Below are 12,371 nucleotides of genomic sequence, written 5' to 3'. Positions count from 1 at the left end.
GCAAACTGGGACAATTTGACTTCCTCTTTTCCTAATTGAATACCCTTGATTTCCTTCTCTTGCCTAATTGCCCTGGCCAGAACTTCCAACACTATGTTGAATAGAAGTGGTGAGAGAGGGCATCCCTGTCTTGTGCCAGTTTTCAAAGGGAATGCTTCCAGTTTTTGCCCATTCAGTATGATATTGGCTGTGGGTTTGTCATAAATAGCTGTTATTATTTTGAGATACGACCCATCAATACCTAATTTATTGAGAGTTTTTAGCATGAAGGGTTGTTGAATTTTGTCAAAGGCCTTTTCTGCATCTATTGAGATAATCATGTGGTTTTTGACTTTGGTTCTGTTTATATGCTGGATTACATTTATTGATTTGCGTATATTGAACCAGCCTTGCATCCCAGGGATGAAGCCCACTTGATCATGGTGGATAAGCTTTTTGATGTGCTGCTGGATTCTGTTTGCCAGTATTTTATTGAGGATTTTTGCATCAATGTTCATCAAGGATATTGGTCTAAAATTCTCTTTTTTTGTTGTGTCTCTGCCAGGCTTTGGTATCAGGATGATGCTGGCCTCATAAAATGAGTTAGGGAGCCCGCATCGCCAAGTCAATCCTAAGCCAAAAGAACAAAGCTGGAGGCATCACGCTACCTGACTTCAAACTATACTACAAGGCTACAGTAACCAAAACAGCATGGTACTGGTACCAAAACAGAGATATAGATCAATGGAACAGAACAGAGCCGTCAGAAATAATGTCACATATCTACAACTATCTGATCTTTGACAAACCTGACAAAAACAAGAAATGGGGAAAGGATTCCCTATTTAATAAATGGTGCTGGGAAAAACTGGCTAGCCATATGTAGAAAGCTGAAACTGGATCCCTTCCTTACACCTTATACAAAAATCAATTCAAGATGGATTAAAGACTGACATGTTAGACCTAAAACCATAAAAACCCTAGAAGAAAACCTAGGCAATACCATTCAGGACATAGGCATGGGCAAGGACTTCATGTCTAAAACACCAAAAGCAATGGCAACAAAAGCCAAAATTGACAAATGGGATCTAATTAAACTAAAGAGCTTCTGCACAGCAAAGGAAACTACCATCAGAGTGAACAGGCAGCCTACAAAATGGGAGAAAATTTTCGCAACCTACTAATCTGACAAAGGGCTAATATCCAGAATCTACAATGAACTCCAACAAATTTACAAGAAAAAAACAAACAACCCCATCAAAAAGTGGGCGAAGGACATGAACAGACACTTCTCAAAAGAAGACATTTATGCAGCCAAAAAACACATGAAAAAATGCTCACCATCACTGGCCATCAGAGAAATGCAAATCAAAACCACAATGAGATACCATCTCACACCAGTTAGAATGGCGATCATTAAAAAGTCAGGAAACAACAGGTGCTGGAGAGGTTGTGGAGAAATAGGAACACTTTTACACTGTTGGTGGGACTGTAAACTAGTTCAACCCTTGTGGAAGTCAGTGTGGCGATTCCTCAGGGATCTAGAACTAGAAATTCCATTTGACCCAGCCATCCCATTACTGGGTATATACCCAAAGGACTATAAATCATGCTGCTATAAAGACACATGCACACGTATGTTTATTGCGGCATGATTCACAATAGCAAAGACTTGGAACCAACCCAAATGTCCAACAATGATAGACTGGATTAAGAAAGTGTGGCACATATACACCATGGAATACTATGCAGCCATAAAAAATGATGAGTTCACGTCCTTTGTAGGGACATGGATGAAATTGGAAATCATCATTCTCAGTAAACTATCGCAAGAACAAAAAACCAAACACCGCATATTCTCACTCATAGGTGGGAATTGAACAATGAGAACACATGGACACAGGAAGGGGAACATCACACTTCGGGGACTGTTGTGGGGTGGGGGGAGGGGGGAGGGATAGCATTGGGAGATATACCTAATGCTAGATGACGAGTTAGTGGGTGCAGCGCACCAGCATGGCACATGTATACATATGTAACTTACCTGCACGTTGCGCACATGTACCATAGAGCCTAAAGTGTAATAATAATAATAATAATAAAAAGAAAAAAAAAAAAAAGAAAAATAGAGCTGTCAAATCCCAAATGCCTAATCTCAAGGAGTACAATTTTTATGTTGTGTTACTGTCATACCCAGATTTAAATCCTACCATCCTCAAAACTAACGATGGTTAAGGATTTTTCTTTGTGGACAAGCTGAGTAGAGATTTTATTCTTTTTGAAGTACTTGGAATAACTAAAGGATGTTCTTAGAACCTGTGATTTTAGGCCAGGCACGGTGGCTCATGCCTGTAATCCTAGCACTTTGGGAGACCAAGGTGGGAGGAAAGTTTGAGCCCAGAAGTTCAAGACCAGCCTGGGCAACTTAGCGAGACTCCATCTCTAAAACAAACAAACAAAAAGATAAAAATTGTAATTTAAAAAATCAAACGAAGTCTGTTTGTTCAGCTTTTTTCCTAAAACAGAATAGAAAGAGTAATAACTTTGAACTATTTATGATTTGGGGGAATTTATTAGGATTCTCCAGAGAGTCAGAACCAATTGGATGTGCATATATACAGAAAGAGATTTATTATAAGGAATTGGCTTACATGATTATAGTGGCTTGGCAAGTCCAAAATCTGCAGTTGGGCTGGCGGGCTGGAGACTCAGGAGAGCAGATGATGCAGTTCCAGTGTGAAGGCCAGCAGCCTGGAGACCCAGGAGAGCCAGTTGAGCAGATGAAATCTGATGGCTCTCTGCTGGAGAATTCCCTTTTGCTTGGGACAGACTGGTCTTTTTGTTCTATTAAAGCCTTCAACTGATCAGATGGGGCCTACCAACATTAGGGAGGGCAGTCTGCATTATTCAGAGTTCACTGGTTTAAATGTTAATCTCATCTGAAAACACCCTCCAAGTTGACACATAAAATTAGCTATCATAGGGAATATTTTAATATTGCTGAGATATAAATCTTTCTTCTGGTGGAGTGGTGGCTATTCAGCACTGCCCTTAGATTTAAGCACAGAGAGCCTTCCTCAGATCCTGCTTTTTGGAGGGTCATACTTGGCCGTTATTAAGTCACATATCTCACCATAGGGCAAGAAGACCAAGAGGCCAAAGTTACAGACTCACCAGGAGGCATGCCCCCATTCTAGACCACATCCCCACAAGGGGCCACAGTTAGACTCACTAGGAGGCATGCCCCCGTTCTAGACCACATCCTGGCAACCCAGGACCCTGGAATCCTCTGCCCAGACAGGTTTAAGCCTGTTTCCGGGGCCTGTGTAGAAACCAGGCTACACATCTCCCCAGGTCCACGCTCCTGACTCTATGGACTTTGTACCCACCGTTACTTCTGCAGGGGCTGGTGGGTGGCTGTTTGGAGGTAAAAGGTGCCTAGATATGTGGGCTACTAAATTTCTACCCATGTGCAGATGAGGCCCTTGAAATACAGAAAGGAGCCTGGAATAGGGAAAGAAGTGGAGAAGGATGAGGGCCTCTTTTCCTTCCTCTGCCAAATGCAGGCACATGTCTCTAAGGTGTCTGGAACCCTAAATGAGAGCTTATAGGTCATTACAAAGGTATTTGTATCAAGATAGTGAGATGGAACACATTTCATATATATATTCATCAGTTGTTAGCCTGAGTTATTGTAACTTTTAAATATTTAGATGTATATTTGTTTTTTTGTTTGTTTTTTTTTACTTTTAACATGTTTTTCATTATTTGGGTTTTTTTTTTGGTATTGTCGTTGCTTTCTTTTTTTTAATATATATTATTATTGTTATTACACTTTAAGTTTTAGGGTACATGTGCACAATGTGCTGGTTAGTTACATATGTATACATGTGCCATGCTGGTGCGCTGCACCCACTAACTCGTCATCTAGCATTAGGTATATCTCCCAATGCTATCCCTCCCCCCTCCCCCCACCCCACAACAGTCCCCAGAGTGTGATGTTCCCCTTCCTGTGTCCATGTGTTCTCATTGTTCAATTCCCACCTATGAGTGAGAATATGCGGTGTTTGGTTTTTTGTTGCGATAGTTTACTGAGAATGATGATTTCCAGTTTCATCCGTGTCCCTACAAAGGACGTGAACTCATCATTTTTTATGGCTGCATAGTATTCCATGGTGTATATGTGCCACATTTTCTTAATCCAGTCTATCATTGTTGGACATTTGGGTTGGTTCCAAGTCTTTGCTATTGTGAATAGTGCTGCAATAAACATACGTGTGCATGTGTCTTTATAGCAGCATGATTTATAGTCCTTTGGGTATATACCCAGTAATGGGATGGCTGGATCAAATGGTATTTCTAGTTCTAGATCCCTGAGGAATCGCCACACTGACTTCCACAATGGTTGAACTAGTTTACAGTCCCACCAACAGTGTAAAAGTGTTCCTATTTCTCCACATCCTCTCCAGCACCTGTTGTTTCCTGACTTTTTAATGATTGCCATTCTAACTGGTGTAAGATGGTATCTCATTGTGGTTTTGATTTGCATTTCTCTGATGGCCAGTGATGGTGAGCATTTTTTCATGTGTTTTTTGGCTGCATAAATGTCTTCTTTTGAGAAGTGTCTGTTCATGTCCTTCGCCCACTTTTTGATGGGGTTGTTTGTTTTTTTCTTGTAGATTTGTTGAAGTTCATTGTAGATTCTGGATATTAGCCCTTTGTCAGATGAGTAGGTTGCGAAAATTTTCTCCCATTTTGTAGGTAGTTTCTTTTGCTGTGCAGAAGCTCTTGAGTTTAATTAGATCCCATTTGTCAATTTTGGCTTTTGTTGCCATTGCTTTTGGTGTTCTAGACATGAAGTCCTTGCCCATGCCTATGTCCTGAATGGTAATGCCTAGGTTTTCTTCTAGGGTTTTTATGGTTTTAGGTCTAACATTTAAGTCTTTAATCCATCTTGAATTGATTTTTGTATAAGGTGTAAGGAAGGGATCCAGTTTCAGCTTTCTACATATGGCTAGCCAGTTTTCCCAGCACCATTTATTAAATAGCAAATCCTTTCCCCATTTCTTGTTTTTCTCAGGTTTGTCAAAGATCAGATAGTTGTAGATATGTGGCATTATTTCTGAGGGCTCTGTTCTGTTCCATTGATCTATATCTCTGTTTTGGTACCAGTACCATGCTGTTTTGGTTACTGTAGCCTTGTAGTATAGTTTGAAGTCAGGTAGTGTGATGCCTCCAGCTCTGTTCTTTTAAATGTATATTTGTACATTTGGACCTCTGCCTCAGACTTAACAAATGCTAGAGGCAGGTATTTCCTATCTATTGAAGGTCAGCAAATTCAGAGAATTAGAAGTTAATTATTAAATTTGAAATCTGAAAAGTGTGTTACAAAATCAGGGTAGGGTAGGGTTATTGCTAGGAAGGAAGGGGTCATAGTTGTGGAGGGGCCTGGCATGTTTCATTTCTGTACTTAGATGGTGGTCACATAGATGTAAATTCTAATGATTCTTTAAACTAAATCTTTGTGGCTTCTTCTTTATGGAAAATAGATCTTCCAGTGGAGTGTTAAAAAGTATTAATCTTAATTATGGGAAAAAAAACTATTGCATAAAAATGTTTCTTCAAACTTGTCTGTTCTGAGAATCTTGGCCCAGCCATCAGAATAAATAGAAACAATAATTTAAAGTTCTAGAAGACAGATAAATTTTATAGCAAGTGTGTGTTTTATAGCAAGCATGAACAAACATATATTTAAATATGTGTGTGTGTGCTTGATTTTAACTTTCAAGACATTAGCTGTGGAAGCAATTGAAAGAAAACCTCTCTTTTCATTCCTAGCTGCAAGACCTTCAGTGGATTCCATGGGTTAAGATAAAAAATATTTTCAAGTATTTTTATTTTACTCTAAGTCTGTTGTTTGTTTATCTGAAAGAATGAACAATCATAATGAAAAGCAAAGGGGAATATTTACCTTTTTCAGGTTAAAGATCCATTGTGTGTAAACTTTGTTCTATAATTTCATGAAAAAACTTTTCTGGATGCGCTTTCCACGTATAAGTATTTATTGTAACAGAGATTCTTTCTCTGTTTTTATTTTCAGGTATCATATTCACCGAATAAAGAAAGTAATGAAGAAGGTATAGTATATTTTGATTCATTAAGAGTAACTTGTATAAATTTATTTGTTTATAGTAGTGGAAGCCTAAAAATAAAAATAAAATAGATAAATTGGAAAGCTGTATAAGCTAAGTGAAATATTTTTAAAATAGTCGCTAAAATTTCAGATGAAATATTTTCTAATTCAGAAAATAAGGAGAATGCCTTTAACTACTTTTCTAGGTTAGAAAATGATTTGATTGTACAGTGACTTTTTTTGGTGAACTACTGAGATATTCCAGCCAGTTCTGATACATCTAATTTTAAAAGATTTAATTTAAAAAAAAAACTTACATTCAGATATTTATCTTATTTTAATGAATCACTTATTTTAGCTGAAGATCTTAAAACCTATACTGTTACAGAATTAAAAATAAATACAATATTTTTATTACCATTATTTGAAGTGTTTTAATAAACAAGTAAAAATGCTCTGTAGTGAATTTTCAGAATTTAAGCATGTGCACACATCATTTGTCTTTCAAAATATTGCAAGGCTTTTGGCTTTTTGTTTTAATATAAAATATTAGAAGAATATTCAACTTGCAGATTTGGAAGAAATATGAGAACTATTTACTGTGAGTCAAGTATGACATGTTTAGAAAGGAGTAAATCCATAGACATGATTTCATGGGAAAGCAAACTGTATTCCTTATATGGTAAGCTAACAAATTGTTTCTTTGTGATACTATCCCATTTGGGGCATTTTTTGTGTAGTCAAATTTTACAATACAAGCTTTATCTAAACTTTTCATGTTGTAGCACTTCTATGTTGTCTGCTAGAGACTAAAATGACCCAGAAAGATACAAGAAATAAAGTAGGAAGGCGCTAGAATTTTTAATGTAGCTTTATATAAGGCTTGGGCCAAATGAGAGAACTTGGGACAAAAGTTTGAACGGAAATAGCTTTAAATAGAGAAATGCAACTTTAGATAGCTTATGACTGTTTGTATCTGCCTAAATACTTCCTAAAAGTCTAAATTAAATTTGATTAATCATTCCCTTTTCCCTCCTCTTATCCCTTCCCTAATACCCTCTTTCCCCATTTTAAATGCAGAGCAAGTATGGCACTTCCTTGGCAAGTGATTGAAACATCTGAAATTCTGCTGTCAAGATTCCCGTCTCTAAGGACTCCAAGACTCTTTTTCCCTAAGTGCTAGAGACAAGGGGGTCTATGAGCATTTACTGACTTCCTGTTAAAACTTCATTTTTTCAAACTTTTTGAGCTATGTAATATACAAATAAACAGTAAGAATTATAAATTACTCTCCTTTGGACATTTATTGATATAAAAAGAAGATTTTGGCCAGGCACGGTGTCTCATGCCTGTAATTTCAGCACTTTGGGAGGCCGAGGTGGGCAGATCACGAGGTCAGGAGTTCAAGACCAGCCTGGCCAATATGTTGAAACCCCATCTCTATTAAAAATACAAAAATTAGCCAGGCGTGGGGGTGCATGCCTGTAGTCCCAGCTACTCAGGAGGCTGAGGCAGAAGAATTGCTTGAGCCTAGGAAGCAGAGGTTGCAGTGAGCAGAGATTGCACCACTGCACTCCAGCCTGGGCGACAGAGAGAGACTCTGTCTCAGAAAAAAAAAAAAAAGATTTTGTTTCATTTCATAGCACAAATTTAGAGGCATTGAGTTGACCAATTCTAGTTTCTATACTTAAAGGAACCCATTGATTTTACTAGTTTTTATTTCTGTAGATTGGATGTAAAAATCACAGATTCAATAAATTAATAAACGTTGTGTAGACAACTGTTACTGTATTATTCCTTTTCAAGTCCATTGCTGGTACTGGTAGAGGCTTTAAATATTTGGCCAACCTCTACTCTCTTAGTAGTGCCTGTGTAAATGTGTTACATTTATTAAGGCTCCTTCCTGTAATTTATTGTTTTGGAAATCCTAATCTCTTTTTGATTCTCATTCATTCCCGTTATGATGATGACTCTGGGGATGACTCTCATCATCTCTACAGGATGACACTCTGTAGTGACGACTCCCTCTATGATGGTGACCTCTATAGCGATGACTCTCAAATCTCCATAAGAAGCCCAGGTCTCTTTCTGGTGTCTGCCTATTGGTCATCAGTTTAAATGCCTTTGACTTCTCTTGTCCAAACCTGAATTCATCTTCACTTACACATATGCTCCTTTCTCCTTATTCTTGAACAATGGAATTGACTTTCTCTAAATCTTCCACTTGAAGCCTTGAAATCTTATGAAACTTCTCTTTATTCATGAAGATGATCTAAATGGTTATTTGTTGTCCTCATTTGTTGACACCCCTACTCTGTTGATTTTTCCCTTACTTCACTAGACTCTTGTTAACAGGCTCCTATCTCTTCTCCATGACTCTGAGATCCAGCCCCTCTGCCTCATCCCCATGATCAGTATCATGCACTCTTATGTCCTAACCAAGTGGTTGTCTTGCCTCCAGTTTTTCTCCCTTCATACCATCTTCCACATTTCTAAACAGTGATTTTCTTACAGCATAGATCCTATTTTGTTATATTTTTCTCAAAATGTGCTCTATCCATAGTTTTCTATATTCTTGACAATAAAAATAAGACTCTCTCCTTTTGTCAGGAAACCCATCCTGCAGCCATGCAATGCTACTCACTCCTCAAACATATGTTATACTCACACTCCGAATACTGCACTTCTCTCTTACCAGTTTTGTTCACTGCTTTTTCTCCCTTTTTCTATATATCATCATTAACAAATTGCATTTAAAGTGCTTTGTGGTTTACAAAAGACTGTTATAAAAGTTATGATTTATTGAGCACCTATTGTATATCAAGCGCTGTTTTGGATACTATGTGTACATATACCCTATATGCCTCTACTTGAGAAGTTCTATAACTTGCCCAAGGTCACACAGCTAGTTCAGTTTCAGAGCCAGGATTAGATAGAGCCCATTACTCTGTGGCTGTAAATCCTACAGTTTTTCCATCCTTCTATGCATTCAGTTTCTTGCATACAACCACCTTGTAATGTAGGCAAAGCTCAGAGCACTCCTCTATTTTATAGACAAGAAAATGCACAGAGAGTTTAAATGATTATTCCAGGAGTAAATATTCTCTTGAAGTGTCTTTGGTCATGTATGAACCTCTTTGAGGGACAACAAAGAGTGTAAGAGGAGAATGAATTCTTTTTACTTTTGTTGATATACTGAGTGTTTAAATTGTGAAAATAAAACTTGTAGAAAGGTAGAAAATAGAGTACTATTATTGCAATAGTTGTAACAAGTTAGCTGGAATTATCAAGAGATAGTGGATTTATGGCATGTGACATGTTAGTCTCTCGAAAGTTGGAAGAGGTAAGCTGTGTCTGGTGGTCCTTTTGTGGGGCAAGGCACACCTAATATTTTTCCCCCTCTCCTTCTAGCAGTCAGTAGTACTCAGATGCTACCTAGTGAGCCTTGCTAGGGGAGGTAAATCCATTTGATATGGTTTAGATGTTTTGTCCGCTCCAAATCTCATGGTGAAATGTAATCTCTTTGGTAATGAGTAAGTTCTCACTGTATTAGTCCATTTTCATGCTGCTATAAAGAACTGCCTGATACTGGGTAATTTATAAAGGAAAGGGGTTTAATTGACTTCCTCATGGCTGGGGAGACCTCAGGAAACTTACAGTTACGGAGGAAAGGGAAACAAACATGTCCTTCACATGGTGGCAAGAGAGACAAGTGCAGAGCAAAGTGGGGAAATCCCCGTATAAAAATCATCAGCTCTCATGAGAATTTGCTCACTATCACAAGAACAGCATAGGGGAACTGCCGCCATGATCTAATCACCTACCATGAGGTCCTTTCTCCAACACTTGGATTACAATTCAGGTTACAGTTCAAGATGAGATTTAGGTGGGGACTCAGAGCCATACCATATCATTCTGTCCCTTATTCCTCCCAAATCTCATCCTTCTCACATTTCAAACATAATTATGCCTTCCCAACAGTCCCCCAAAGTCTTAACTCATTCCAGCATTAACCCAAAAGTCCAAGTCCAGAGTCTTATCTGAGATAAGGCAAGTCCCTTCTGCCTATGAGCCTGTAAAATCAAAAGCAAGTTAGTTACTTCCTGGATACAATGGGGGTACAGGCATTGGGTAAATACAGCGATTTCAAGTGGGAGAAATTGTCCAAAATAAAGGTACTACAGACCCCATACAAGTCCGAAATCCAATAGGGCAGTCATTGAGCCTTAAAGTTTCAAAATGATCTCCTTAGACCTGATGTCCCACATCCAGACCATGCTGATGGAAGAGGTGGGCTCCCACGGCCTTGGGCAGTTCCACCCCTGTGGCTTTGCAGGGTACAACCCCCCTCATGGCTGCTTTCATGGGCTGGCATTGAGTGTCTGTGGCTTTTCCAGGCACACAGTTGCAAGCTGTCGATGGATCTACCATTCTGGGGTCTGGAGGATGGTGGCCCTCTTCTCACAGCTCCACTAGGCAGTGCCCTAGTGAGGCCTCTGTGTGGGAGCTCCAGCCCCGCATTTCCCATCTGTACTGCCCTAACAGAGGTTCTCCATGAGGGCTCTGCCCCTGCAGCAAAATTCTACCTGGACATCCAGGGATTTCCATACATCCTCTGAAATCTAGGCAGAGGTTCCCAAATCTCACTTCTTGACTTTTGTACACCCCCAGGCTGAACACCACATGAAAGCCATTAGGGCTTGGGGCTTGCACCATCTGAAGTCATGGCCTAACTGGACCTTGGCCCCTTTTAGCCATGGCTAGAGCAGCTAGGATGCAGGGTACCATGTTCCAAGGCTGCACAGTGCAAGGGGGCCTGGGACCAAACCACAAAACCATTTTTTCTTCCTAGTCCTCCAGGCCTGTGATGGGACGGGATGCTGTGAAGGTCTCTGACATGCCCTGGAGAGATTTTCCCCATTGTCTTCGTGATTAACATTTGTCTCCTTGTTACTTAAGCAAATTCTGCAGCAGGATTGAATTTCTCCCCAGAAAATGGGTTTTTCTTTGTGCATCATTAGGCTACAAATTTTCCAAACTTTCGTGTTCTGCTTCCTCTTGAATGATTTGCCACTAGAAATTTCTTCTGCCAGATACCCTAAATAATCTCTCTCAAGTTCAGAGTTCTACACATCTCTAGGGCAGGGGCACAATGCCACCAATCTCTTTGCTAAGGCATAGCAAGAGTCACCTTTGCTCCATTTCCCAAGAAGTTACTCATCTCCATCTGAAACCAACTCAGCCTGGACTTCATTGTCCATATCACTATTAGCATTTTGGTCAAAACCATTCAACAAGTCTCTAGGAAGTTCCAAACTTTCCCACACCTTCCTGTCTTCTTCTGAGCCCTCCAAACTTTCAACCTCTGCTTGTTACCCAGTTCCAAAGTTGCTTCTACATTTTTGGGTATCTTTATAGCAGCACTCCACTCAATGTACTATATTAGTCTGTTCTCATGCTGCTATAAAGAACTGCCGGCCGGGCGTGGTGGCTCATGCCTGTAATCCCAGCACTTTGGGAGGCCGAGGCGGGCAGATCACAAGGTCAGGAGATTGAGACCATCCTGGCTAACACGGTGAAACCCCGTCTCTACTAAAAATACAAAAAATTAGCCGGGCAAGGTGGCAGGCGCCTGTAGTCTCAGCTACTCAGGAGGCTGAGGCAGGAGAATGGCATGAACCCTGGGGGGGCGGAGCTTGCAGTGAGCCGAGATAGCACCACTGCACTCCAGCCTGGGTGACAGCAAGACTCCGTCTCAAAAAAAAAAAAAAAAAAAAAAAAAAACTGCCTGAGCCTGGGTAACTTATAAATGAAAGAGATTTAGTTGACTCACAGTTCCACATGGCTAGGGAGGCCTCAGGAAACTTACAATTGTGACAGAAGGGGAAGCAAACACATCCTTCTTTACATGGTGGCAGGAGAGAAAAGTGCAGAGCGAAAGGGAGAAAAACCCCTTATATCATCAGATCTCATGAGAACTCACTCAATACCAGGAGAACAGCACAGGGAAACCACCTCCATGATCAAATTACCTCCCACAAACCCCCTCCCTCAACACATGAGGATTACAACTTGGATTACAAATCATTATGAGATTTGGGTGGGGACACAGAGCCAGGCCATATCACTTACTTTGGTAGCTCACATGAGAGCTCACATGAGAGAGCCCGGCAACTCCCATTCTTGCTCTCTTGCACCCACCCTCTCTTGCCTGCTCTCTTGCCATGTGACACACCTGCTCCCCTTTTGCCTTCTTCCA

At 39.9% G+C, this 12,371-nt stretch overlaps 1 protein-coding gene across 8 annotated transcripts in view; it reads left to right on the top strand.

Annotated features, from left to right (window-relative positions):
• Nucleotides 1–7,397, top strand: part of PPA2 (inorganic pyrophosphatase 2) — a 112,425-nt gene extending 105,028 nt beyond the window's left edge. For 4 of the 8 annotated variants that reach the window (XM_002815026.5, XM_054554237.1, XM_063723564.1 and 1 more), the window contains 2 exons: nucleotides 6,080–6,116; nucleotides 7,193–7,397. In XM_002815026.5, the coding sequence (XP_002815072.1) occupies nucleotides 6,080–6,116; nucleotides 7,193–7,221 (66 nt within the window). In that variant the 3' untranslated portion in view covers nucleotides 7,222–7,397. Of the gene's footprint in view, nucleotides 1–6,079 lie in introns of all 8 variants that reach the window. The other 4 variants (XM_063723561.1, XM_063723563.1, XM_063723565.1 and 1 more) reach the window with 2 other exon arrangements.
• Nucleotides 7,398–12,371: the final 4,974 nt, after the last annotated feature.

This window comes from Pongo abelii, chromosome 3 (genome assembly GCF_028885655.2).
Source record: "Pongo abelii isolate AG06213 chromosome 3, NHGRI_mPonAbe1-v2.0_pri, whole genome shotgun sequence".
Taxonomy (NCBI): Eukaryota; Metazoa; Chordata; class Mammalia; order Primates; family Hominidae; genus Pongo; species Pongo abelii.
The sequence above is the reverse complement of the archived record's forward strand: the minus strand, read 5'-3'. Positions and strand labels throughout refer to the sequence as shown.